The sequence below is a fragment of the Sphaerodactylus townsendi genome, linkage group LG02 (assembly GCF_021028975.2).
Source record: "Sphaerodactylus townsendi isolate TG3544 linkage group LG02, MPM_Stown_v2.3, whole genome shotgun sequence".
Classification (NCBI taxonomy): domain Eukaryota; kingdom Metazoa; phylum Chordata; class Lepidosauria; order Squamata; family Sphaerodactylidae; genus Sphaerodactylus; species Sphaerodactylus townsendi.
In genome coordinates, this window is record NC_059426.1 from 125507380 (window position 1) to 125533634 (window position 26255).

General features: G+C 41.2%; 1 protein-coding gene across 1 annotated transcript in view; it reads left to right on the plus strand.

Moving 5' to 3' along the window:
- Positions 1 to 4127: 4127 nt before the first annotated feature.
- The window catches only part of INO80 (INO80 complex ATPase subunit), a 76117-nt gene continuing 53989 nt past the window's right edge, over positions 4128 to 26255 (plus strand). The window contains 15 exon segments of the mRNA XM_048484192.1: positions 4128 to 4329; positions 14148 to 14333; positions 15918 to 16084; positions 16440 to 16507; positions 16985 to 17146; positions 17996 to 18116; positions 18565 to 18779; positions 19898 to 19951; positions 20437 to 20640; positions 21447 to 21642; positions 21816 to 21883; positions 22546 to 22755; positions 23439 to 23519; positions 23950 to 24045; positions 25843 to 25902. Of these exon segments, the coding sequence (XP_048340149.1) occupies positions 14191 to 14333; positions 15918 to 16084; positions 16440 to 16507; positions 16985 to 17146; positions 17996 to 18116; positions 18565 to 18779; positions 19898 to 19951; positions 20437 to 20640; positions 21447 to 21642; positions 21816 to 21883; positions 22546 to 22755; positions 23439 to 23519; positions 23950 to 24045; positions 25843 to 25902 (1845 nt within the window). The 5' untranslated portion in view covers positions 4128 to 4329; positions 14148 to 14190.

Sequence of the window (26255 nt, forward strand, 5' to 3'; positions counted from 1 at the left end):
CTTCTAGTGCCAGCCCAGTCCATTGCTTGGATCCAATTGGTCAGGACTACTCTGTAAAAGAAGAGTAGAAGACAGATCCTTGGGGTAGTCATAGCTCCACAGCTGGAAGTAGTAATGTAAACTCAGAAATAGAAAAAAGGAATTCTATCAGCTGTGAGCAATTCCAGAGAGAAAGTGGTAAATCAGTGTCAAAAGAGTCTGAGGCAAGGAAAAAGGAAGTCTCCAAAGTTCAACCTACAAAGGGAGGCTACTATGATTTTAAAAGAGGAAATTAAAACAGTTAAGTGACAAGGAGGAAGAAACACTATAATTTCAGCCCCTCTATTTACAAAAATCTTAGGTCTCATTTCAAGGGGTACCAGCCCCATCACCTTCTGTAGAACCTTTTTACCCAACTCTGTCAAACACTGTAGTCAGAATCCCCATTTTCAAGCAAATCAAAGTCTACTTTAGGGCATCCCATAAGACTGAAAGGGAAAGGTTACAGCCTTAATGTCAGAATTAGCTGCTATATACCTGTCTCAAGCCCAGTAGGATAATAGTTCTTACTATTTTTGTTGTTAATTTCTACGTTGCCAACCATATTGGAAAACTTTATCAGAACAAAAATGTTGAAGTGGCAGTGGGATTGTTGCTGTTGTGCAGTTTCCTTATGCAAATGTGATGGGTTTTACTGGTATTGTACTGACATCTGTTTTCAAATCATTCCAATTTTTTCTGTAATGTATATTATAGTATTTGGAACAGGATTGTTTTTCTTTCTGGACCCTGAAATTGAAAACTGTACTCAATTCTGTACTGTGGAACTACCCTTAGGGCAAAGAATAAAGTTATTTATTGCATAACGTACCCATAGATAACATTATTTTAATCGCTGTAAGTCACATTTTGTAGTGAAACATTTACAGCACAGTCCCAGTCGTGTTTACTCCAAAGTTTAATTGGTTTCAATAGGATGTGTGCAAATATGTAGGGTTATAGTTAGAGCCTTAATTATGTTAAATGTAAGGTTTTATTTCAAAACATGTGGAAACTTTAAGTACACTTTGGAAATTCTTTCTAGTGAAGTATACAAGAGTTATTTTAAAATCAGTTGATTTCAGAATCAAACAGCAAAACATACTTTGGGATTTGAACAGGTGCACTCATTTTTAAATTCAGATAATTGTATCTTATAAACGTACTGTTCATTATTTTTCAGACATTTTTCCTGAGTATTCTATTAAAACAGATGTGATGTTTTGTGTTTAAAACGATTACTTTGTCACACAAAAAATTTTCAAATTTGTTTTTATGTTTTACCTACCTGTCCTGGAATATGGTTTTTTCTGATATGTTGAAATAAGACATTATACTTTAGACTTCTTTGGAAAATTAGTAACAATAAAATATTGTTACAAAAATTGTAATGTAAGAATAACTTCTTGGACTTGAAGGGAAAAAACCCCATCAAGTGTTACAATATGTGACTCTAAGCATGACAGCATTGGCATATACTACATGGAAGGCCATTTTTTGCCAAAGCTAAGAAGGGGTGGGGTACCAGCTTCTTGTATTTGGGAAATGTAGGTTTAGATCCCTGCCTAATGAAATGAGGGTTAACGCCCCAACTTACTAAATCAAAGGACTGGAGTGCCCATTGGGAACACTAAGCGTTATCTTAAGACCTACTGAATATAATGGGAGCTCCATTCCTAAAGAATTTTTCATTCCATGCCCAGAACTGCTATTCTGCATCCCAGGAACTGTAATTCCTGTCCCAGATCACATTTTATACTCTAAGAGACCATCATGTTGTAAACCGCCCTGAGCCCTTAGGGGGAGGGCGGTGTATAAATTTAATAATAAATAAATAAATAAATCATTCCAGGCCCAAAATGTTTCTTCTCTCACTGACAGGCATTCTACTCAAGGGGCTTTCATTTCAGTATCAGAACTGTTGTACTGTCATTTTACTCTGGGATTGACATCACAGGCCCAGAACACATTTTCATCTCCCAAGGACACTCAAGCCATTCAGTGGGATGTTATTCTGCTTTGGGGGCAGCGTTCTGTGTTGCCTGTTGTCCCAAACACAGAAAAGGGGTCCTACTTATAGGGCCTGTCATTCCAGGCCTAGAACATGTATGCTATTTCCAGGATTTACCATTCCACTGTGGGGAGTGGGGTGTCATTCTAATACCAGAGCACTGATGCTAGTTCCTGGGACTGTCATTCCAGCTCCAGAGCAGGTTTCTCCAAAATCGTTCTGTATTTTCATTGCAATGTTCTGTACTGTAATTTATTTCAAACAAGTCCATGCCAATTTGTGGGTCCCATTCTATCCAATGGACTTACTTGTCATTTGTTCAAGTACAGACCACCCAGCGGTGGGATTCAGCCTATTCGCACCAGTGCGGCAGAACTGGTAGCTAATTTTTTGTCTAGTTCAGACAACTGGTTGTAATCCCACCACTGAATCCTTTCAGAACTGGCTGTTAAATTATTTGAATCCCACCACTGAAACACCCCCTCCCCACACACACACACACACACTTATGCTACTTTTAAGGTAGGATAGGAATCAGGTCTAGTAATCACATTAAGAAAATGAATGAACACACAAATATCTGCACTTATGTAATCTGGGATTCAAAAATATCCTACAGTCCATGTTACATATAGTTTTCATATCATTTACTGGGTAACAGAGAAGAAACTGCTTAAAAAAGCCTATGGGTAGGGGCTCCCTGAAATTGCTTAATGCTCCACGGTGGTCTTAGGTTTGCAGCTTCCAAAAAAAAAAACCCATACATAAAACCTTTTCTTCTGACAACCTTAATACAAGCTGAAATAAGATGTAGGAAAATAAGATGTAGGAAAAGTTTATACGTAACCTTTCTAACTTCCTGGTTAGAAAGTTAGTGACTGAGCTGGAAAACCATGTTACTGTAACAAATACTTAGCTCATTCATATCTTCCATATTGTGAGACTTTGAACCCTTCCAGTAAGCCAAGAAATCAGGAGATTGCGACTTGGAAGGGCATCAATGAAGGAAGTAGAAAACTGTCCATGGAGATCAAGAAACTAAATTATTTCTCGTTACTGTGTACGAATATGAAAGCTGGTCATTGAAGAAAGCTGAACGGAAGTAAACTGACTCATTTGAAACCTGGTGTTGGGGAAGTTTTATGCATACCATAGACTGCCAAAACAGACCAAAAAATGGATTCTAGAGTTCACTCCTTGTGGAAGTTAAAATAACCAGACTCAGGCAATGGTACTTTGGTCACATTATGGGAAGGCAAGACTCACTGGAAAAGGCAATAAGGCTAAGAAAACTTGAAAGCAACACGAAGAGGAAGACCGGCCGTGAGAGGCTGACAGTAAAAGAAGCTACGACCTTCAAGTTACACACCTTAAGAGGGCTGTTCAAGACTGGATGTTTTGGAGATCATTGGTTTATAGGATCGCCATAAGTTGGATGTGATTTGACAGCACATAACTGATACTTTTCAACGAGGGGAAAAAGAGGCTCTGTGCCGTCACAATTCCAGACGGCAGCATAGATCAAACTCCAGTCGAAAAGCAAATTCGGGACAGCCGTGAGTCCTGTAACTGTCACTAACTCCAAGTCGCTTTTAACGATTGTTGGGCAGCATTCAAAAAAATCAGCAGATAACAAAGCTAAATGAATCCATCCCCGGTGGGCGTGTTCGGCGTACTAACCCTGGACCTACGTAACTCCCACCCCCGGTTAGTCAAATGACGTCACTTCCATACACCTCCCGTTGGAACTTGACTATCGCGAGTAGTTGTTCACCCTCGCGCGAGAACTGCTAACTCACGCAATTCTCTTCGGCCGAAAGCGATCGGCACTTTCCGTCATTACCAGGCTCTACCAGTCGAGCAAAGAACAAGTCGATGCAAGAGGGGTCCTCGTGGGTTCTTTGTGGGGGAACGAGCGCGGGGTGCGGGCTCAGTGGCCAGGCAAAAATGCTTGCGAAGAACGCCAGAAAGTATTTGTGGGTGGGGGCTCCAGGTGCCAGGCGGGGGTGCGGAGTTCGATTATTCTGGCCTGGCCATGGCGCCTCTCCTCCCCCCCGCCATGGCTCCCCGTGTCCCTGCTCCTCTCCTCTCAGTGAGCGAAAGTGGCCGCCGCCGCCGTCCCAGCGCCCGCAGCCGCCGCCTCCTCCTCAGCAGCAATAGCGCGGCCGCCATCTTGGCGAGGCAGAAGCTGAGAGGCATCGCGGTAGGGCTCAAGCACCGCCATCGCAGGCAGCGCAGGTCAGGGCCGGCCGGAGCGAGCGGGCAACTCAGGAGTCACCCGAGGCACGCCACGCACCCAGGTGAGAGCTGGGCCGATCAGGGGCTAGCGCCGCAGGGACCCTAGGGACAAGCCCCGGCTCCCGCGCCCACCACGCCCGCCCACCTCCCCAGCTCCCGCAGTAGCGTCCCCGGTAGCAAGGCCTGCTCTTAAAGGGGCAGGCCCTTTCCTAGTCCTCCTCCGGTTGTGGGGGGGAACGCACCCCAGCGCGGAGGGGGCGGGGCAGAACCCTGGCAGCCCCTCCTCCACAAAACACCTCCACGAGGCGAGGAAGATCGTCTTAGGTGGGGCCTGGACCCCTGAGCTTCCCCCCCCCCCCCCACCGTCCGCAGAAGCTGGGGCGAAGCAAGCGGGCGGTTGGGCTGGGCTGGGCTGGGCTGGGCTGCCCCGCCTTAGCCAGGGTGCCGCTTTGGCACGACACGGATGCGTGGTGAAACGCGTGACAAAACAGTGGCTCGTTTTCGAGTTCCAGAGGGCACCTGATGACTCAGAGTCTTGCTAGCATTCTTGCCGGTCAACTGTAAAATCAAATAAAAAACAGCTGTCCTGGGATAACACTGGCATGTTGCTCTTGCTGTCTAACCTAGAACCATAGAGTTGGAAGAGACCACAAGGGCCATCAAGTCCAGCCCCCTACCATGCAGGAACACAATATCAAAGCATTCCTGACAGATGGCCATCCAGCCTCTGCTGAAAAACCTCCAAAGAAAGAGGCTCCACCACTCTCCAAGGCAGTGTATTCCACTGTTGAAAAGCCCTTACCCTCAGGAAGTTCTTCCTAATGTTTAGGGCTTAGGAAGAACTTCCTGACAATAAGGCCCATTTGACCTGATGTATAGCATGCACCACACAAGCCTTATAACATGTCAATGTTACTGACATACTTTAAAGTGGAGATTGGCAGTCTGTTCTAGTGTAGGTGCTATGTATGGTGGCTGGCACTTCTGGCTGCAAAACAAAAAGTTTGATTGCTTGGTCATCCACAGTGACTGGAAACTAGGGACTGGTAATCATCAAGTGCTGTCAGCAAAAGATACATGCTTCCATGTTTTCTCAGAAAGCCTTTCTGCTTTTTGCAGCATGGTAAGGTAGTTGCTGTCTTGGTGGTTGTTTGCCTTAATACTTCCAGTGATCATCTCAAAAATATACTTGTGACTGAGGGGTTTTATACATGCTTGACACATGCTCAGGCTGCCAGTTGGATTCAGCACTGCAAGTGTGGTGCAGAGATTTTCAGAATGCTACTTAAAAAGGCTGATCTCTGTTATATTATCCACCCCCACTGTATGTGCACATTAAGTGCCATCAAGCTGCTTCCAAGTTATGATGACCCTATGAATTAATGACCTCCAAAACATTGTATCATTAATAACTTTGCTCAAGTCTTGCAGTCCAGGTACTGTGGCTTCCTTTATTGAATCATATTGGGTTTTCCTAATTTGCTGCAGCCTTCAGCCTTTTTTTAGCATTGTGTTTTTCAGTAAGTTTTGGCTTCTCATTATACCAAAATATAATAGCCTTAGTTTAGTCATTTTAGCTTCTCAGGAATGTTCAGGCTAGATTTTATCTAGAACCCACATATTTGTCATTTTGGCTGTCCATGGTACCTGCAAAACTCTCCTCCAACATCACTTTCAAATGGGTCCCCTTTCTTCCTGTCAGCTTTCTTCATTGTCCAAGTTTCACACCCATACATAGTAATGGGGAATACTATGGTAAGAACTATCTTGATCTTAGTTACCAGAAACAAATCTTTACTTTAAGAATTTTTTCTAGCTCCTGCATAGCTGCTCTTCTCAGTCTCCTAATTTCCTGGTTGTAGTCTCCCTTTTGGGTGATGATGGAGCTGAGGAATAGAAAATCTTTAACAATTTCCATTTCTTCATCATTAGCCTTAAAGTTGTGTAATTTCCCAGCAGTCATTACTTCTGTCGAATTAATGTTCAGCTGTAATCGTCATTCTGACACTCTGCTTTTAAACTTCATTACCAGTTGTTTCGCGCCTTCACTATTCTCTGCTAGTAACGTGGTGTCATCTGCATATTTCAAATTGTTAATATTTGTTTCACCAGTTTTCTCTTTGCCTTCATCAAAATTTAATCCAGGTGCTGCATAATATGCATATGGATTGAAAAGTTAGATAAAATACATTCTAGTCTGATAACTTTGCCAACTGGAAACCATTCTGGCTGTTTAGGGTTTTCTGGGCTATGTCGCCATGATCTGGTAGTTTTCACTCCAAACGTTTCACCCACATTTATGGCTGGCATCTTTAAAGGCCAGCCATAGATGCAGGAGAAACATTAGGAACTAAAACTACCAGACCATGGCTACACAGCCCAGAAAAGTCACATCAGCCAGTTAATTCTGCCTGTCATCTATGAAACACCAGCTAATTTTATTGTGAAATTTCCTTGTATGCTGTGGTAACAAATGTAAGTTTGCAATATGATATCTTATGCTTCTTTTTAAAATCCAGCTTGAATGTCAGGCGTTTCTCATTTCATACATGGTTGGAGTCTTTGTTGTAAGATTTAGAGCCTCACTTTACTTGCATGAGAAATTAATGCAATGGTTTGATAATTGTTGCAGTCTTTGATGTCTCTTTTTGGGAATTGGAATGTAGATTTGGTGTTTCCAGTCTGTGAGCCATTATTTTGTTTTCCATATTTGTTGGCGTATTCTTGTTGAGATTTTGATGGATTCTGTTTCTGTGGCTTGAAATTGATTTATTTTTGGATTTTTGAGCCACCCATTCCCTGGCTCATGGCAGCGTACAAGCAGATTCACAATAAAATACATTTGAATTTAAATACATTTAAAACCCAATAAAAACATAACTACAATGCTTCAGCAAAACTAAAACCAAGATGGTGGCTTCCCTACCTAGACTCATGGGAGGCCGTGATGAAACTTGATGGCTCAACCCAACTGGCACAATGGAAATGCCTGGTGGAACAGCTCTACCTTGCAGGCCCTGAGGAAATCATTTAGGTCCTACTGGGCCCTGAACTCTGGGGGGAGCTTGTTCCACCAGGTTGGGGCCAGGACTGAGAAAGTCCTAGCCCTCATGGAGGCCAGCTGGGCGACTTTCGGGCCAGGGATTCCCAGAAGGTTCACCTCCAACTAGCAGAGGGACCTAATCGGGCAATATGGAGAGTGGTGTTCCCTCAGGCATATAGGTCCAAGACCGTTCAGTGCCTTGAAGGTTAAAACCAAAACCTTGAAAATGGCCCAGTACTCGATTGGTAGCCAATGCAGTTGATAAAGAACAGGTATAATATGGTCCTTGCTCGAAACCCCAGCCAGGATACCAGCAGCGGCATGCTGAATGAGCTTCAACTTCTGGACTAAGTTCAAGGGCAGACTCACGTAGAGTGAGTTACAATAATCTAGAGGTGATTGTTTCATGGATTACTGTGGCAAGGTCAGAACAGGGCCAACTGGCATGCCTGTCGAAGTTGGTAAAAAGCAGTCTGGGCAGTCCTGGAAATCTGGGCCTCCAAGGACAACCTGGAGTCCAGAATCACATCCAGGCTGCGCATTGATGGGAACAGATGTAATACCTCACTGGCTAAAACAGGCAGACCAAAATTGGCTGGCACCTCTCCCCGACCCAGAGAGAGAACCTCCATCTTTGCTGGGTTCAATTTCAGACTACTCTCTCTCAACCAACCAGCCACAGCCTCAAAACAATGCTGCAGAGCCTCGGGGGCCAAATGCGGATGACCTGCCATCGTCAAAATTAGCTGGGTGTCATATGCATACTGGTGACATCGCAGCCCAAAACTCCGGACCAGCTCAGCCAGGGGGCACATATAGATATTGAAGAGCATCGGAGAGAGGATTGCCCCCTGTGGCACCCCACAATCTGTGGGGGCCGACGGGAGCTCTCCTCCCCCGATTCTACCTGTAGACCCCAACTCCATAGGAATGAGTTTAACCAGCCTAATGCTGTCCCCTGTATCCCGGCGTCCGCAAGGCAATGGATCAGTAAGTCGTGGTCAACTGTGTCAAACGTTGCAGTGAGATCAAGGAGGACCAGCAGCACTGACCCACCCCGGTCGAGCTGGAGCCAAAGCTTGTCAATGATGGCGAGCAGAACCGTCTCGGTCCCATGACCTGTGCGGAAACCAGACTGGACGGGATCCATTAGCTCCATTGATATCCCATCTACACTTGGTGATTTGTTTCTCCCAATTCCTCTCAGTGCAGCTTTTGTTTCACCTTCTGAAATGACAGGTTTTTCTTCAAAATATTCATCTTGGAATCAAAAACTTTGTCTCCCCTCTTTCTGCCCACAGCAAAAGTATACAAAGGTGGCTAAGTGGCACAAGCTTGACATGAAATAGGCTCTCAAAGCTTATATCATTAAGACTCATGCCATCAGAAAGTCAGAAGCCTTGTTTATTGCAGTATTACCTCCAAACTTGGTTCATAAAGTTTCCAATGCCAACATTAGTAGGTGCCTAAAGAACTGCATCATAGAAACCTACAGAGTTTATAAGCTTGAACCAACTTCTCATATACTCTGCAGTTCACAAGCGTTAGCCGTTAAGTAAAGTTAAGATTTTTTATAGTGGTTTTATGTTAGCTTGGCTGCTGGTTGGAATGCTAGAACTGAGAGAGAAGGGGCAGAAAATGAAGAAGAATAATCCTGCCTCTCTGGCAAAATGGCAGGAATCACCCAAAAAGATGTCCCCCTTAGCTCAGAGAAGGACCTTTCCAGGTTAAGTACCAATGGTCATTCTGTTCTAGTAATTATTTTGAAAGGGATTGAAAGCAAATGCCCACATATAGATTAGGTCAGCGGTGTTACTGATTTTGGGGGGGGGGGGGCTTTTACAATAGAGTCCTGTCTGCCATATCGCTAAAAGGGTGTTGTAATGCTGGAAAGGGTACAAGGAAGTTCAACCAAAATCATCAGTGGGTTAGTGCATACCTTTTGCGTGAAAAAAGACTAAAGAGTTTGAACTTTTTGAGTTAGAGAAAAGATATCCAGAGAAGGCATGATAGAGGTTTATAAAATTATGCATGTCATGATGAAAGACAATAAAGAGAACTTTCCCCCCTTCCCATAATACTAGAGCTCATGAGGACCCAATTAAGTTGTTGGGCACTAGATATAGGACAGCCAAAAGGAAGTACTACTTCAGTCAAAACTGAGCTCATGGACTTCCTTGTCATGGGAGGCAGTGATGGACTGTATGCCTGTTGAAGTTGGTAAAAAGCAGTCTGGGCAGTCCTGGAAATCTGGGCCTCCAAGGACAACAGGTTGTCTTTAAAAGAGGGTTCAACAAATTCATGAAGGATGTATCCCTCAGTGGCTGTTTTTTACAATAACTAAATGGAACCTCCATGTGGAGAGACATTAATCCTATGAATATTAGTGCCAAGGAGAGGGAGCAGTGGAGAGAGAGGGCTGCTTGGGCTTTCTTCTCTGCCTGTATTCCTGCTGGGACATCTGTTTGGCCACCGTATGAAACAGGTGGACTGTTGGCCTGTTCCAGCACAGCTCTTATGTCGTCAAACTGTCCAGTTCCCTAACAGTAATACCCTGTTTCCCCGAAAATAAGACAGTGTTTTATATTAATTTTTGCTCCCAAAGATGCACCATGTCTTATTTTCAGGGGATGTCTTATTTTCCGCTCCACAGCTGCATGCTCTGGTCGACGGGCATGCTTCCAAATAAAAACTTTGCTATGTCTTACTTTCGGGGGATGCTTTATATTTAGCATTTTAGCAAAACCTCTACTACGTCTTATTTTCAGGGGATGTCTTATTTTCGGGGAAACAGGGTAGGTACTTTGGGATTGTCCCATAGGCTTGTGTGCTTGTCCCCCTCACATTTACCTTCCCCTTTTCCTTTTAGTTTCAGATCTAGTACAGAGGTTTCACGCACGCACGCACGCGCACACACACACACACACACCCTGGCCAACTTCTCACTTTTGGCAGACTGGCCAACTTGTCTCTCCTGGCCTTGAGGGGCTGCTCGTATGACCACAAATGCCTGGCACAATAATTAATCTATATTTTTCTTTCCCCCACCCCCTATTTCTTCTTTTTGCAGATTTTAAAGCTTGGTCAGAAATGCTATATTTTTTAATTTGAATAATTTGACTTTATGGTGAGTATTTTAAGAATTTGTACCACAGAGGAAAGTCTATTGACTAAAATCTGTTTGGTTTTAATGAATTTTTCACTATTTGTACTCTATTAATGTTTTGTTACTTTTTCTCATATAACCCTATGATATCCATTCTGTTATTAGGCTTTTTGTCAATCTTCCTGGTTATGTGGCTTTTCTAGGTTGACATTTTTTTTTCTGTTTTGGTTTTGCTTCCTTTTTCTTAACCCAGGGTATGGTGACCTACACATCCAAATATACTTGGTATATTTACCCACTTAAACAACCTCAGAATGTGCAAAGATTTTTTTAAAATGTGAAAGCCAGTGAGTACTTTTTCAGGCTGTGAATCCCACTTTAAATGGGGGCCCAAAGTTTGGGAAGAAGTTCTGTAAAACATATGATGGTCTATGATTTGCTGTGTATTAGTGAATTGCACCATGAATAACAACTCTAAATTTCATTTCTACCTCTATTGTAATGCATCCCTGACTGTGAAAGTGTGGCAACTCCACACTTGTGTCCTTGTCTATCCACTTTGCCACTTGGCCTTCCAGCACCTCTTGTCCTAGATTGGTCTCAGAACTGAGGGAGAAGGACTCACAAGCCTCCTATCCCTCATAATACTCACATAATTCCCCAGCCTTGGGAAGTGCGGACCTGGCTTCCTCCTCTGCCTTAGCCCTTCTCATCTAAATAAAGGGGCTGTCTTTGGGGCTGCCCATCCTTGCCGCCCAGGATTGGTGAGTTGTACTCCCCTCTCTTGGTTGCTGGGGTGAAGAGCTCTCTGCTGGTGGTTTGGTGGTGCCTCCTTGCTGTGGCCAGTTGTCATAGACGGCTTCCACTCTGGCAAGGACACTTTTCGGGGGGTAGGGTACCCTGGGGGAGACTGTACAGCGGGAGTCCCAGGAGCCAGCATGCACTTTGGCGCCAGAGCTGACCCGGGACAGAAGTACACTTATGGGTGTAAGTGGGTGCTGTGCAGAGAATCAATTAGGTGGTTTCCCTAAATGATTAATTTTCATACTACTTTCTTGCTTGTAGGTAATACTTCTACATAGACGTTCTTTTTCTTGATTCAAAGCCCAGTTTTTGGATTATCTGCTTCATAGTGAAGTGCCTCTAGGACAAATACAGATTAAGAAATTGGGGGACAACTGTATCCCAAAATAATCTTCAGACCACCATTAATTATACATCCCCAGTTTCCTTGCATGAATATGTGGTCGTCTTTGAGGCAAAGAGGGCGTGTCGTTCCCTATTCAAACCATCTCCCCAATACAATCCTATGAGCTTCTTGAAGACACCCCTTGTAGAAACAATTGGTGCCGGAACAGGTGTTTGGACTGGGCACCAATGCATATCCTTTTATAGAAGACGGCCTCCAGATTATGTGAATGTGCAGACTAGTCCAAAGATTATTTTGGAGTATTGCCCCCCCTTCTGAATCTTCATTTGCCCTGGGGGGAACCCCACTTTGGGGTAGTTAGTGCAAAACATGAACTTTGGAGCAAAAAATAGAACAGGTCCACTTATATGGCAGATTCCCCTGATGTTAGGAGTGTATGCTATATGGTTTATCTTTAGGGGAAAAGAATCCTGAGTATTTGTGCTTCGATTCACAAATAAGGCATTAGGAAGTACAAATAAAGAACTGTGGACCAACTTCAGTTTCCTTTAAAATCATGACCTAAAAATCTGATTTTTTTTCCATGTTCATTTTTTTTGTAAAATCCAGGCTGCGGAAGGATTCTTGTGAACTTGGAAGTTCACACACTGTTATATGCTATTTGGTTGATCTTAATAAATGCTATTATGTGGATTGTGTACTGGGTTTTTGGATTTTACATTGCGTAAATATGGCTTCTGACAACCTACATCAGTATTGCTTCAAACAAACTATGAGTATGTCCTCAAACAGCCGTACAATTTCTGTGGCTGCACTTTGTAGGGGATGATCAATAGAAAAGGTTGCCTACCATTGCCTTTTTGATCATATGTAGTGGTTAAGAGCAGGTGGATTCTAATCTGGAGAACTGGGTTTGATTCTGCACTCCTCCACTTCAGTGGCTGAGACTTATCTGGTGAACCAGGTTGTAAGCCATCTTGAGTCTCCTTATAGGAGAGAAAGGTGGGGTATAAATCCAAACTACTCCTCCACCACCACCACCACCTCTTCTTCTAACTAGTGGGGAAGTTATGTAAATATCCTTGAAATTAATATCAGAGACAAATGTTGTTTTGATATCTAAAGTACAATAAGGCAGAAGAAACAGCAACCTAATTCATCCACCAGTTATGTTCACATTTGGTTCAAGGCTTTACACAGAGTGATGGAACCCAAAGGGCTTTAAAGAGCAGGTCTCTGGAGAGTCAACATATTTATTTTTCTAAATAAATTAAAGGTAATCTCTGTCTTCTAACTTTAAACTGCTGTGGATACGATATAACACTGGAGTGGGAAAGGTTTACTGCCAGTGTTCTGGGTCTGGGTGGACTTGGACTGAAAGAGTAGGTGCATCATCTGTCATCCATCGTCTTTTGCCTTGTAATAAGCAGGGGGCTGGTGTTGAGAAGCACCTGTTATTGGCTTAGTGCAGTATGCTAGCTTCAGCCATTCTTCATAAAACAGCATTGTCCCCTGTTGCAAATATCTAGGTAATACCCAGTTTCAGCTACTTTAATATGGAACTGTAGTCTAGCAATCTTAACACAGTCAAAATGTGGCACCCGAAATGATTACTGAGGTTCACTACAATTAACACATCAATCACGTGTTGTACAAACTCTGTTGGGTACCATTTTGTTTCTGAGCCCAGTTCAAAGTACTGGTTTTTGACCTTTAAATCTCTTAAGGGCTGGAGCCCAGGGAACCTGCCTCCGCCAATATATTCCTGCCATTGTTCTGAGGCTGTCAGAACATTGAGGTTGCTGGGCAGGGCTCTTGTGCTATGGGAACCTGTATATTCACATGTGTGTTCAGGAACATGCACAAGGGCCGCTTTGGCAGATGTTCCTAGACTGTGGAACTCCTTTCCCCGTATCGTCATATAACACTTCTTTACAGATCTTCTGCATCATTTGAAATTGTACCTCTTTTGGAATGTCTTTGAGTAATGTCTTCTTTTACCCATAGTGTTTGTACTGATTATATTGTTTAACTTTGTTTTGTTGTTGTAAAACTTTTGGGAATTGTTGTGTTTGTGTAAAAGTGTGCTAGAAATCTTATAAAGAAAGAAATCATACTTGCATTTTGTTCTGTTTAGTCAGCCAATTTTGCCTTTAGTTGCTTTCCTTACCTACAGATGGTAAATACTTCATAGGTTTGGAAGTGAGTGGGCAGCAATGTATCCAGTGTTCTTGCCTCTGAGTGACCAGACATAAAGTTATAAGTACTTTGTCATCTTCCAGGGCAATGGAACAAGCAGACAAAGACTGCCAACTCCCTGTCATCCTTTCTTGTGTTAAGCCACATGCCTTCCTTCTATCAACTTCAGTCATCAAAGTTGGTTTCAGAAAATGGCTTCACATCCTGGTTAAGAGTGAACTAGGCTAACAGTGGAAACTTGAGGGGTTTTACAATAGAGGAATGAGTGGGGAGGCAGTCTGCCGAGGAAGATGGCTGAATCCTGTGACTTTATTATTTGGCTTTTAAAAATTCCTGTATGTGGATGTGACGATGCTAAATAGCCCATTCCTTTTTATGACAGTTGTGCGTTAAGAGGCCTCTGTGAATGAGGAAAGTCTTGTTCTATGGCCTCAGAGCTGGGTGCAAGAGAAGATGGCAACTGCACAGAGCTGGCAACACCTCTCTATCTGCAATATCTGGAGAAAGCTCTGCAATTGGATCACTTTCTATGGCAGACCTCCACCGTCTTCAATAGGAGTGTATCCAGGTATTAAAACATCACCTTATTTCTGGGTTTAAAGATGTAAAATTTGTGGAAATTTTGAAGCTGTAGGGGGGAGGAGATTGGTGGAGGCTGGAATTTTGGAGAAGATTGAAATGCATGCAAAAAATTTTCCTATTAAATCTAAATTACTTTTATTGATTTAAAAGTATAAAGGTGACAGGTCTATGAGGTGCTTGAGAAAGGGTGGCATACTGCTGCATTGCTATTATAGCTCATTTAATTTTTGCCATCTGAAAGGTATGAAAAAATAAAAATTGAAAGCATGGATGTTAGCAGATTCTCTAATAAACAAAATGTATTATTTGTACACAATAGTCATGATATGTAGGACTGCCATTATGTTTGAATATTAAGCTAAACTGTGTATCGCTGAAAATTCAATTCTTTAATAATAAATTATCATTAAACACACTATAGTGTATTAATTGTTGCCAACATTTACATTTAAGCGTAATGTGGCAGAACAGGCCTAGTTTGACCTGCAGGCCCTATTCCACCCAGCCCTTTTCCAGGGGTTTCCAACTTCTGGAAGGGGCTTTCTCTCCCTCTCTCTCTAGGTAACTGCTGCTACCACCTGACCTTTGTAGGAATTTCCTACTGGGGAGGGTCAGGCCCTCTTAGCTTCTTTGCCAACTCTGAGGCCTTGCCTCTGTGTCTCCTGCGTCCACTCTCCTGCGTATCACAGGGATGGTTTATGGCCTGGTAAGCCCAGGAGGAATAGCTGCTTGCCAACTGCCAGGGGGGAGGCTGGCAGGATCACATCTCCCCATTTTGGCCTCAGAAGGCCCTTCGCTCTGCTGGTCATAATCTTCTGCAAGTCCCTGGCCTCCAAAATGTCTAGCTGGCCTCAATGAGTGTCAGGACTTTTTTGACTCTAGCCCCAATCTGGTGGAACTCTATCAGCTTAGACCAGGGCTCTGTGGGATCTAATCCAATTCTGTTGGGCCTGCAAGATTAAGATGTTCCACTAGGCATTTGGCTGAAGCAGCTATGGTTTTTTCTAACTTGCTGGCATCCCATTCTACCCTCCTCCCCCCCCACCCCCCAGTAATTTGCTATTAACTGAATTTTAATTGACTATAACTATATCTTAGTTAAATTGGGATACTTGCTAGTGACATAGTTTCATCAGCTAATGTCACAGATTGGAACATGGTAAAAGTGCTTAGCTGCAACCAAGGGCACATCTGGTCTGTGTAAGTACTTTGTGAGTCCCTGGCCTAGTGCCTGATGGTTATCTGGATTTTTGCAAAAAATTGTGAACTAGATGGACCCTGTTCTGATCTAGCATTTCTCATATTCTGAAGCAAAAGTGCATATTCGCGGAACTTAAATTATAATTAATATGTGTTAAGTGCTAAGATCCTACATGTGCTCTCTTGCTTTGTAAATATGAAGTTCATAGGTAAACCAAAGGAATTCTAGTTGTTTTTTTAAAAAATGGACAAGACTGACGTCAGCTTATCTCTGCAATTCATTATTTTGTATAAAACTGATTCTAAATGAGTATTTGCTTTGACAGAGATTTTTGCTTTTGTCGTTTTCATTTTTTTTAACTTTTTGTAGTGATGAGAGTGAAGATGGACTGGATGACAATCCTTTGCTGCCTCAGCCTGGGGGTCCCTTGATGCAAGTTAAAGAAGAGCCTTCAAGTTCATTGCTTGGAGAGTCTTCCGGAGCAGGAAGTTCTGGAATATTAAACACACATTCACTCAATGGAGTGTTGCAGTCTGGTAAGTGTGCTTTGGAATGAATTCTGCTTTACATTGGATGGTGATCATTTCCCAGATTTTCCTTTAGCCACATTTATGAACCCAGCAGAACTTTTTTCTTGGTGAATTTAAACTGCCTATATGAAGGTGGGTAGCAGGGCTTTTAAATCAGTGGATACAGTTTGGATTGTGGACCCCCCCCCCCCCCGCCCCGATAGTAGTAGTAGTCCTGTCATGTGGAAGTCCATAAGCTTATTTGATGTTAAAAAGGGGTTATCATACTAAGAAAAGCTGGAAATCACTGGCTTAAAGAGCTTTTATACTGAATAGTTGTTTTCACAGTAACATTTCACTCTTTTGCATCTTCTTTAAATAGAGCCAAAAACAGAAAAAGGGAGTCTGTATAACTTCTCCAAGTTGAAGAAAAGTAGGAAATGGCTGAAGGTGAGTTGATATTGTTGTCATGGTGAAAGCTGGTACTGGTACTTTTCTTACATTATCACCTATCTATATATAGAAATCTGAATGCTTTCTGAGAAATATGGAAGCTGCTAACAAAACTTACTACTATATGTACTTGGCTTAATAGACTTGAGAAGGATGTGTTAGCTTTTCTGATCTACAGTCATTCATTTGAAATTGTACCATTATTTATTTGGTCAGGTATACTTGAATGGTGAAAAATGCATGGAAGGAGTCTTTGAATGACAAAGAACCATTATACATTTCAAAGAATTATTTCAGACATTTTTGCCTCTTGAGCGCACTAACAAATTTGCTGAGAAGCTATTGAATGTTTCAGTTTTTCTAATGTATGTAAAATGGGCAGTTGTCTCCTCCGGTCCTTGTAGATGAACAAGTTATTTATCTGATTTTTAAAACCACTGTTACGTTGAACTAGAATTAGCTGTTTCTTGGCAGAGTGTTCTCCTAAGTGATGACTCCAGTGATGGTGAGTCAGCAACAGATGAGGATGGAGAAGAAGGGGAGGAACTTTCTCTTTCCAGGGAGGAACTTCACAACATGCTGCGATTGCACAAGTACAAGAAACTGCATCAAAGTAAATACAGCAAAGATAAAGAGGTAAAACATTCTAAAGCATAATTTGCCCGTTGCATACTATTCACTCTTTTGACTGGCTACCTCTGTTAATGTATGTAGGATGCTACACCATTGCCTTTATTACAAAAGAGCAGACTTTCACACTATTCCTCCTTTCTCGAAAAGAAAAAGGTGTCATAGAATACTGTCTTCTCTGAGTTCTTTTATTTAAGCCACCTTCTAAGTGTTGTGCATGACATTCGACAGGGAAATAAGAAACTGGTATTATGGTTGTTACCATAGGAAGGGAAAAATAGTTCCTTTCCTTGCTAGGAAAGCCACTTAGATCACAGGTTTTCTGGAAAGTACTGTAGTAACTGGTACCTTTGGTTACTAGACTGACCCACTGAGAAACTAGGCCTCCAGCACAGTACTGAAGCAATTAAAAAAAACGTATAGCTTACCAAGTAGCACCTGTGCAATCTAGCATGTGGGGACGAGAATAATAGAAATATTCCAGGATTTTGATTGAACTAAATAAAGCCAAAACAAGTCTTATAAAAAGATTTATTGTAAAAAAAGAGAAAACAAAATATTGTATACAGCCTTATAGGACAGTAGTTTTTCTCTGTATTGCTGCATGTGGAGAGTAGGGACTCTTTTCCTCCTCTCCCACGCCCCACCCCCCAGAGATCTAGTTATAATTCTATAGTAATTCTCTTGAGAGCAAATTTAATACCACAGATTCCTTTAAGAACATTTATTTTGGCTCTGTAGGTTTTAACTGTAGCCTGGTCTGTGTTGCCTGAACAAACATTTGAATTTGTTAGGTCTGTTATGTTCCTTATTTAGCAGGTCTGTTAATGTTTTTAACCTAACCATCTGCTTCAGTTACAGCAGTACCAGTATTACAGTGCAGGTTTGCTTTCCACACATGATCCTTACTATGAGCAACAGCGTCATCTCCTAGGACCCAAGAAAAAGAAGTTCAAAGATGAAAAAAAATTAAAAAGTGAGAACTGTCTCCCGTGGACTGTCTTCTTTCCTACACTCAGCAATAAGTAGTGATTTTTTCCATGTGGTTTCACATTGTTTTTCTTGTGTGGTAACTTTCCAGGTGAATAATGTGTTGTACTATTATATGGTGCCTGTATTATACTGGATTGGACTGAAGAGAGCATTTGAAGGATGGGGGAGTGTTTACAGCTGTTCCAAAAGTGGTTTAACAGTATATTTGTTTCTTTAAAACTGGCATAATTTAGTATTAACAATCAAGCCCTCTGAGAATTTGTCTGCTGAATAGTAAGGAAGTGTTATAAATTGGTCATTTACAAAGTGACTGTGAAATCCAGGTTTCAAATCCAGGTTCCTAACAGTTGAGGAGGAGAGTGAATCATGTGTTAATTTGAATGGCAACCAATGGAAAGAAACTGATTCTGTGACCATGTGTTCTTATGCAGCCAAGCTGAAAAAGGTAAAAAAAAAGAAAAGACGGGACGAAGAACTTTCCTCTGAGGAATCTCCACGGCGTCATCACCATCAGACCAAAATTTTTGCCAAATTTTCTCATGATACTCCACCACCAGGATCCAAGAAAAAACATCTGTCCATTGAACAATTGAATGCTCGCAGGCGGAAAGTGTGGCTCAGCATTGCTAAAAAAGAGCTGCCAAAGGTGACCTTTGTCAGGGGGAAATTATGGGTCATGCAATGAAAATGAGTCGAAGAGGCTTAAGAATCAGAAATGAAGTGTCCTGTGACTAGAAGCTAGTGGTCTGTTGACTATTTGCAGTGTGTCAGTCTTGTTGCACAGCATGTTTTCTGACTTTAATTCAAGCAAATTGTATTTTAAGCTTGGAGGAGACAGTAAACTGGCATATGGGAAAACACAGCAATGTGGGATAAATAAGTTTGTGAGTTCATAGCACATCTGAATAGAACATTTCTTGAGATAGGTATGAGTTGCTGCAGAGAAGAACATCATGGTTCATGTGGTCAAAAGAGATAGCATAGGCTCATATCCCTGAAACGGACACACTGAAGCAGACACTCACTGTTTACAGGAATGTAAAGCAACACAACATTTTTCATCTGCGGTGACTTTGGTAGTTCTTTTTCAAGTATCGTTTTATTAATTAATTTATCATGAACCAGGATGTAAGGGACCTAGATCTATCAACCCACCACTGGCCCTTAGTCAAAAGATTCCCTTTGAATGTCAAATCTGTTCATCTGTAGAGACCATAACAAGCACGTGGAAATATACTGCTGTTAGCACAAAATAGGCTAATGTATGGTGTGAACAGAGTATCCCTTCCCATTTCCTTGCTTTGCAGATAACCCACCCTTCTTCCAGGGACCACAGAATAGCATACCTCACCTAACCCTGTCTCCTATATTTATCTTCAGTTCAGGAGGTTAGGCTAAGAAAACATGACCAACCTAAGGCCACATTTACTCTTTCTACACCCTCAACAAAGTGGCTGCTAAATTTAAGCCACACAACAGATGTTATTTGGAAGGAGGGACTGAGGCCTTTGGAATTTTGTTCCCTTAGTCTTCCTATCTTGTTGGCCATGGAGGACACATGCTACAAAATATTCATTTAATAAATAGTTACCATGACTTGATCACTGTGTGTAAATGAAATAATATAACAGCTGATGGAGACTTATGAAGTATAGGTTTTCTGTGTACCTTGCAGTTAGCTGTTGTAGTTGAACTTTCCTGTTGATCTTTTTAAATACTATAAATATAACCACCTTAAAACTCTGTTCATTTTGTTTTATTTAGGCATACAAGCAAAAAGTGTCAGCCAGAAACCTGTTCCTAAGTAACAGCAGAAAGGTATTTTGTTTGCTTATGAAATGAACGTCAGATTGATTGCCTTGTATTTCATGAGTGCCAATGATATTAATTATTGCATCATTTATAGTGAACACATTTTTGTGTTCCTGTGACATTTTATAATCTAACTTCTAATATTTGGGGAATCTTGCTCTTTTATGTGATCCAGCTTTAAGGGTTTTCATGATTACTTTATTGTGGGCATAGAGCTTGTTGATTCTATAACAGGAAATAGTTTGACTTCTTATTTCTCTTGGATTGTTGAAGAAATTAATTCGTGTTTTTGTGATGGTTTTATTTTCAAATGCAACTAAAGTGATTTATCATAAATGAATAGAGAGGCTATGAAATTCAGCAAGTGGATTTTCTTGATTGCAAGTTCCACTTAGAACTGAGACACAAGAATAGGTTTGTCCTATGGAAGAATTCAAGATGTGCCTTGTCTCTGAGTATCTGACACCATCTTTTCTCTCTCTTTGGGTTAGCTGGCTCACCAGTGTATGAGAGAGGTTCGTCGAGCTGCTATTCAAGTCCAAAAGAACTGTAAGGAAACTCTGCCCCGGGCACGACGGCTTACCAAGGAGATGCTGCTTTACTGGAAGAAATATGAAAAAGTGGAGAAAGAACACCGCAAAAGAGCAGAGAAGGAGGCACTGGAGCAACGCAAGCTGGATGAGGAAATGAGAGAGGTAAAACTTAATTGCAAGTAAAAACGCATCCAGATTACAAGCCCCAAAGCTTCTTACAGTGGTCAGTATGTTATGATGCGATTCAATTTTTTCGTTATGATCCAATTTGTACCAATTTGGTACTCCTTGGACCAGTTTGGTACTCCTTGTACTAAACAGTATCATTATAGCCAAACAGTGTAATTATTATTATATCACCAATTCCCTACAGGGAGTGTTGTAAAAGTTTTGAGATACATTGCCTCTGTATATTGGCAGTACTTTAAAGTGTACCTTATAAACTGGATGTGTTTTGACTTGCATACTATAATTTTTTGTGCTCTGCTTCTAGAGGCTTTATTTTTGTTGTTTTTGTAATGTTGGTTTCCTTGGACTGAGAAATAAGAGCTCTTTATACTCCATTGGAGAATGGTTTTAGCTGATGGTCACTAAATAGAAATCTGCTTGTTTCTCTTTGTCTGGAAAGAGTAGCTGACTCTTCCTGCTGGAATTTAATTTTATCTGTTTATTTTTCTACAGTGTGGCCAAAACAAAAAAATAGTTAATAAAAATAGCTATTTTGTTTTAAAAAATCTTTTTTGGAGAGATCTTCATCTTAAGGTTCATGAAAGAGAGAAGGTTAAATCTTACAATTGTTTACATGTGTTTTGGGGAAGATACCTCTTTTGTGTTATTATGCAGCCATCTTCTGTCATTGATATTAGAATGTAATTATTTGTTTTTGATATAGTTGCAGTTGCAAAAGTTAAATGTTCAACTTAGTTGGGTATCCTATACATAATCATTTCCTTGCAAATAACTTTTAGGCTAAGAGACAGCAGCGGAAACTTAACTTCCTGATTACACAAACTGAACTGTATGCCCACTTCATGAGCCGCAAACGAGATATGGGACATGATGGAATCCAAGAGGAAATATTAAGGAAACTTGAAGACAGTTCTATCCAGAGGCAAATTGATATTGGTGGAGGAGTTGTGGTCAACATAACACAAGAGGATTACGGTAAGGATAGGAAACAAATTCTAGCAGGAGTTAGGTTAAAAATGATTGTTGTACTGCAGGCTTGTGCAGCTGTGGATTTTTTCTGATAATTGTGAATAACCCATCCATAAAACTTGAAGATTAATGTATGTGATTGTGTTTTTCTTTTTTTCTTTTTAATTGTATATTTTCAGATAGTAACTATTATAAGGTTCAGGCTCTGAAGAATGCAGAAGATGCTTTCCGGATACATCAGGCCCAGGTTAGTATTAGGTTGGATATGTAATCTTTCTTGTAATTTGCTTGTTTATACTGTGTCTAAATTTCTGTTCATTTGGCTATATTTACTTATACTCTGCTGTTCTCCCTAATGGTGTCCCAAAATGGCTTACAGCATTCCATTTTATTCTCATAACAATCCTTGAGGTAGATTAGGCTGAGTGCTTGTGACTCTTCCAAGCAAGCTTCCGAGGCAGAGCTGTCATTCTGCCTTAGAATTCTCAGATCCTGGACCAGCGGTTCTCAACCTGTGGGTCACGGCCCCTTTGGGGGTCGAACGACCCTTTCATAGGGGTCACCTAAGACTCTCCGCATCAGTGTTCTCCATCTGTAAAATGGATAAATGTTAGGGTTGGGGGTCACCACAACATGAGGAACTGTATTAAAGGGTCACGGCATTAGGAAGGTTGAGAACCACTGTCCTAGATGGAGGCTCTAACCATTACGTTGAATGACTATAGACATACTATAAGAAATCCACGAGGAAGGAGGCTAGTTGCTCATTTAAGAAGTAGCAATCATATTCAAATTAGTTTGTTTTTAAATTGGGCCTTTTACAACCTGGTCCTCTGTGTATGGACCTGATTCCCAAGTGACAGTGTGTGTTTAGGATTATAACAATATTTTTCCCCTCTCCTTATGTAGACCAGGTCATTTGATGAAGATGCAAAAGAGAGTCGGGCAGCAGCTCTTCGGGCTGCCAACAAATCTGGCACTGGATTTGGAGAGAGCTACAGTCTTGCAAATCCATCTATCCGAGCTGGAGAGGATATTCCACAGCCTACAATTTTTAATGGTAAACTGAAAGGTTACCAGTTGAAAGGCATGAACTGGCTGGCCAATCTTTATGAGCAGGTATGAGCATTTTAAAAATCTTGTTGAACTTAAGAAGCTGCAAGTTAGACCATTAATGTGGTAGACTCAACATTGCCTAGTCTGGAAGCAGCTCTCCAAGGTGTGGAGCATGGAAAAATCCCCCAAAACACCTTGTTTATGAAATCACTGGACATGGTCTAGACTGAATTTGAGATGCAAAGCGTTTGCTGTCTGAGTGAGCCACTGACCCCTCCCCCCAACTTGTTCTTAGGGGCAGGTTCTTTTTTGGTCTGGCTCTAAAAAGGAGTGAATTACACTAGGCAAATCAGTTATAATTAGAACATTCTTTATGGGAATCAATACAACCATTTTTCCATAGTTTCATGGATGGCTGTCATTCAAGGCGTAGTAGCAGTGTGACACCCTCAGTTTTTTTGGAAACATGGTAGACTTCAATGTTCTACTGATTTTCTAGCTAGCTCTTATGTAAATTTTGTGCCTTGCTAGACTTAAATTGTAGACTGGTTGTCACTTACAGAGGAGTTTTTGGAACTCTAAGCTTATGAATGTACGAACACATGCTATGGAAAATTTTCTTTATGGCTAGTATCTTTATGAGTAGGACTGGTTGTAAATTAACGTTATTGGTTGCTTTCATGCCAACAGCAAAAGTACAACTGTAGACATAATTGTGGAAATATTTAGTTATTACTTTCTTGCAGGGCATCAACGGAATCCTGGCAGATGAAATGGGCCTGGGTAAAACAGTGCAGAGTATTGCCTTGTTAGCACATCTAGCTGAGGTAGGTGGATTCTTTGCCTCTAATTAAAACAAGTTCTGATGGTTTAGTTGGGCCCTAGTCTTATGTTCAGTTTGTATGTCTCTAAAGTTGCCAGGTGTTCTCATAGCTTTTCCAGGACTCCACATTTTCTAAGCTCCCAGGTACTGCTTCATGAACTCTATCTATATTTCTTCTGTACCCAATCATGTTGTCTGTTTGCCATGTCTCACGCATATTCTTCTCTCTTACCAAAAAAGAACTGTGCGCATTTATTTTCATTCAATTTGAGCCTATTTTGTGAAGAAATATATACAAGGAAAGGAGATGTTGTTAAACAGTTTAAATATCTGCTGTTTGAAGCTTCCTTACTGATTGTACCATAGCACCATAGATTCATTTTAGTGTTGTATGAAAAGTTGTTTCTTGTCAACAAAAACTTTCTTTCTTCCAGAGGGAAAATATCTGGGGACCCTTTCTAATTATTTCACCAGCTTCCACATTGAACAATTGGCACCAGGAGTTTGCCAGATTTGTTCCTCGATTTAAGGTAACAAGTTTGTTTAAAGGATAAATCCAGAAAATTAATTTCTTTAGTTGGTTCAGCTTGTTGCCATAGTTTTCCCTGGTTGAAAACTGGATTCCTGACAAGTCATTGTTCCATGTCTTTTTGTTCTAGCAATTTCCACTGTGTTTCATAATGATTACATAATTGACTGTCCTAAACAGGCTGTGATTAAATTCTGGGCACCACAACTCATTCCCCAGCACATGTTTTTCTGTATTTAAGAATATGTGTCTCCTCTTCATGCTTTACATATTTATCTTACAAAACACAGGTCCAACCTGTTAGCTGTGTGTGAAGCAGCTCTTGTTGCAAATCAAAAGTTAGTGAAAACCCTATGTTCAATTCAGTTTATGCAAATTCTAAATCTACCAGCAGATGGCAGAATAGCATAAATGATGTTCAGTTTTAAAAGGCAATTTCTTCTGTGGATTCTGGATCCAAAAAGCAACATGTGAATAAATTGGGCTCAGAGGGCCTCCAGGCAATAATTGTATTACTACAGCATAATAGTGAAGACTGTTGTAAGTTTTGAGATGTCTGAAGGGAAGTGGGCAAACAGCAATATTTGCACCACCTAACAGCTTCCAAGTGCCCTTCAAGAGCAGCCCAGGTAAAGAAAGCTTGCATGATAAGTGTAACTAGTAAAGGGTGTGCCTACTCACTGCCACTTCTGTAGGAGCAGAGCATGTTTTGTGGAGTCCTTGGACTCTGAACTTATGCTTGCTTTGGCGAGTTTCATCTAGAGTGAACACCACTTTCCACTTCATCTCCATTTTATCTTCTTTGGGTTTTTTTAAGTTATCCAATCGTGGCATGGATAAAAATTGACATAAAAAAACCCATAATTCTGATTTTCCTTTTGATGTATTTTATGCCTACTGACTTAAGTGCTACAATGTGTTTGTTTCCTCAAACTAAAAGCATTGATTCTTAGTCATAAAAGTGCACAGACATTTAATTTTACTACAAATGCTAGTCACAGTGTGTTGAATCTGATGATCTGCAGGCAGTGATGTTCAAGAACATGTACCCACAAACTAAGGCTCATTCCGCACATGCAGAATAATGCACTTTCAAACTGCTTTCAGTGCTCTTTGAAGCTGTGCGGAATGGCAAAATCCACTTGCAAACAGTTGTGAAAGTGGTTTGAAAACACATTATTTTGCATGTGCGGAAGGGGCCTAAGAAACATCAGCTTCCCTGGTTCTCTGGTTAGAACTGGTATGAGAGAGAGAGAAGTCAGGGTTGCTTTAAAGAGGCAAGCAGTGGCAAAATACTTCTTTTGTATCTTGCCTTATGGGGTTACCATAAGTCAGCTGCAACTTGACAGCCCTTTTCACCACCATTTATACACATCAGTCCACCCAAATGCTGAGAAGCATGGGTAAATTAATCCAAACCACTAGGTTTAGTTACAGCAGCTTCTTGCATTTCCTTTGGGATTCTGTTAATTACAAAATAGGAAGCATGATTTAAGTAAAACAGCCTTTTTCATAAATTTAAATCAATCTGTCCTTTGGGTCACTAAGATTCTAACCTTTGTTGTTCGATGTTTATTGCTCATGGTTTCATCAAACTCTTGCTCCATACAGCTCACTGTAACATATGCTTTTAGAACTATTTTTGCATTTTTCTTATCAGTTAGGACTGATATTTTGATATGTTGTATGTCAGTCATAATTATTTCTGGGCCTTTGTAAAGGGGAGAAATATGAAATCTCTTGGTTCTTGTTCAAATCCTAAGATATTTATTTGGAGTTATTTGTATATGTTTTCTAGGTGCTACCTTACTGGGGAAATCCCCATGAACGAAAAGTGATCAGGAAATTCTGGAGTCAGGTACAAGCACACACAGACATTTTTGTTTGTTTAATTGCTAGTTATCTCTTATGCTAAAAACTGAGGACATATTTTTTAAAAGTCGGATGAGGAACGTACAGATGATTCCTTCCATCCTTCTTGGTCTATTCTTCATATTTATTCCTTTTGTGGCATCCACTTCTGCATTTCTTCTTTGCGGGCCTTAACAGCTTTGCACCTTCCTAGTTCTCTCATGCCTCAGTTCTTGCCAACCCCCATTGTATTGTACAAGTCACCTGCTTCTCTTAATCCCCAGAAGTTCTCCCTTCTCTCAACATTACTACTTTTTTTCTCTTATTGGATGCCCCATGAACTTCTGGGGAGTTTCTTCC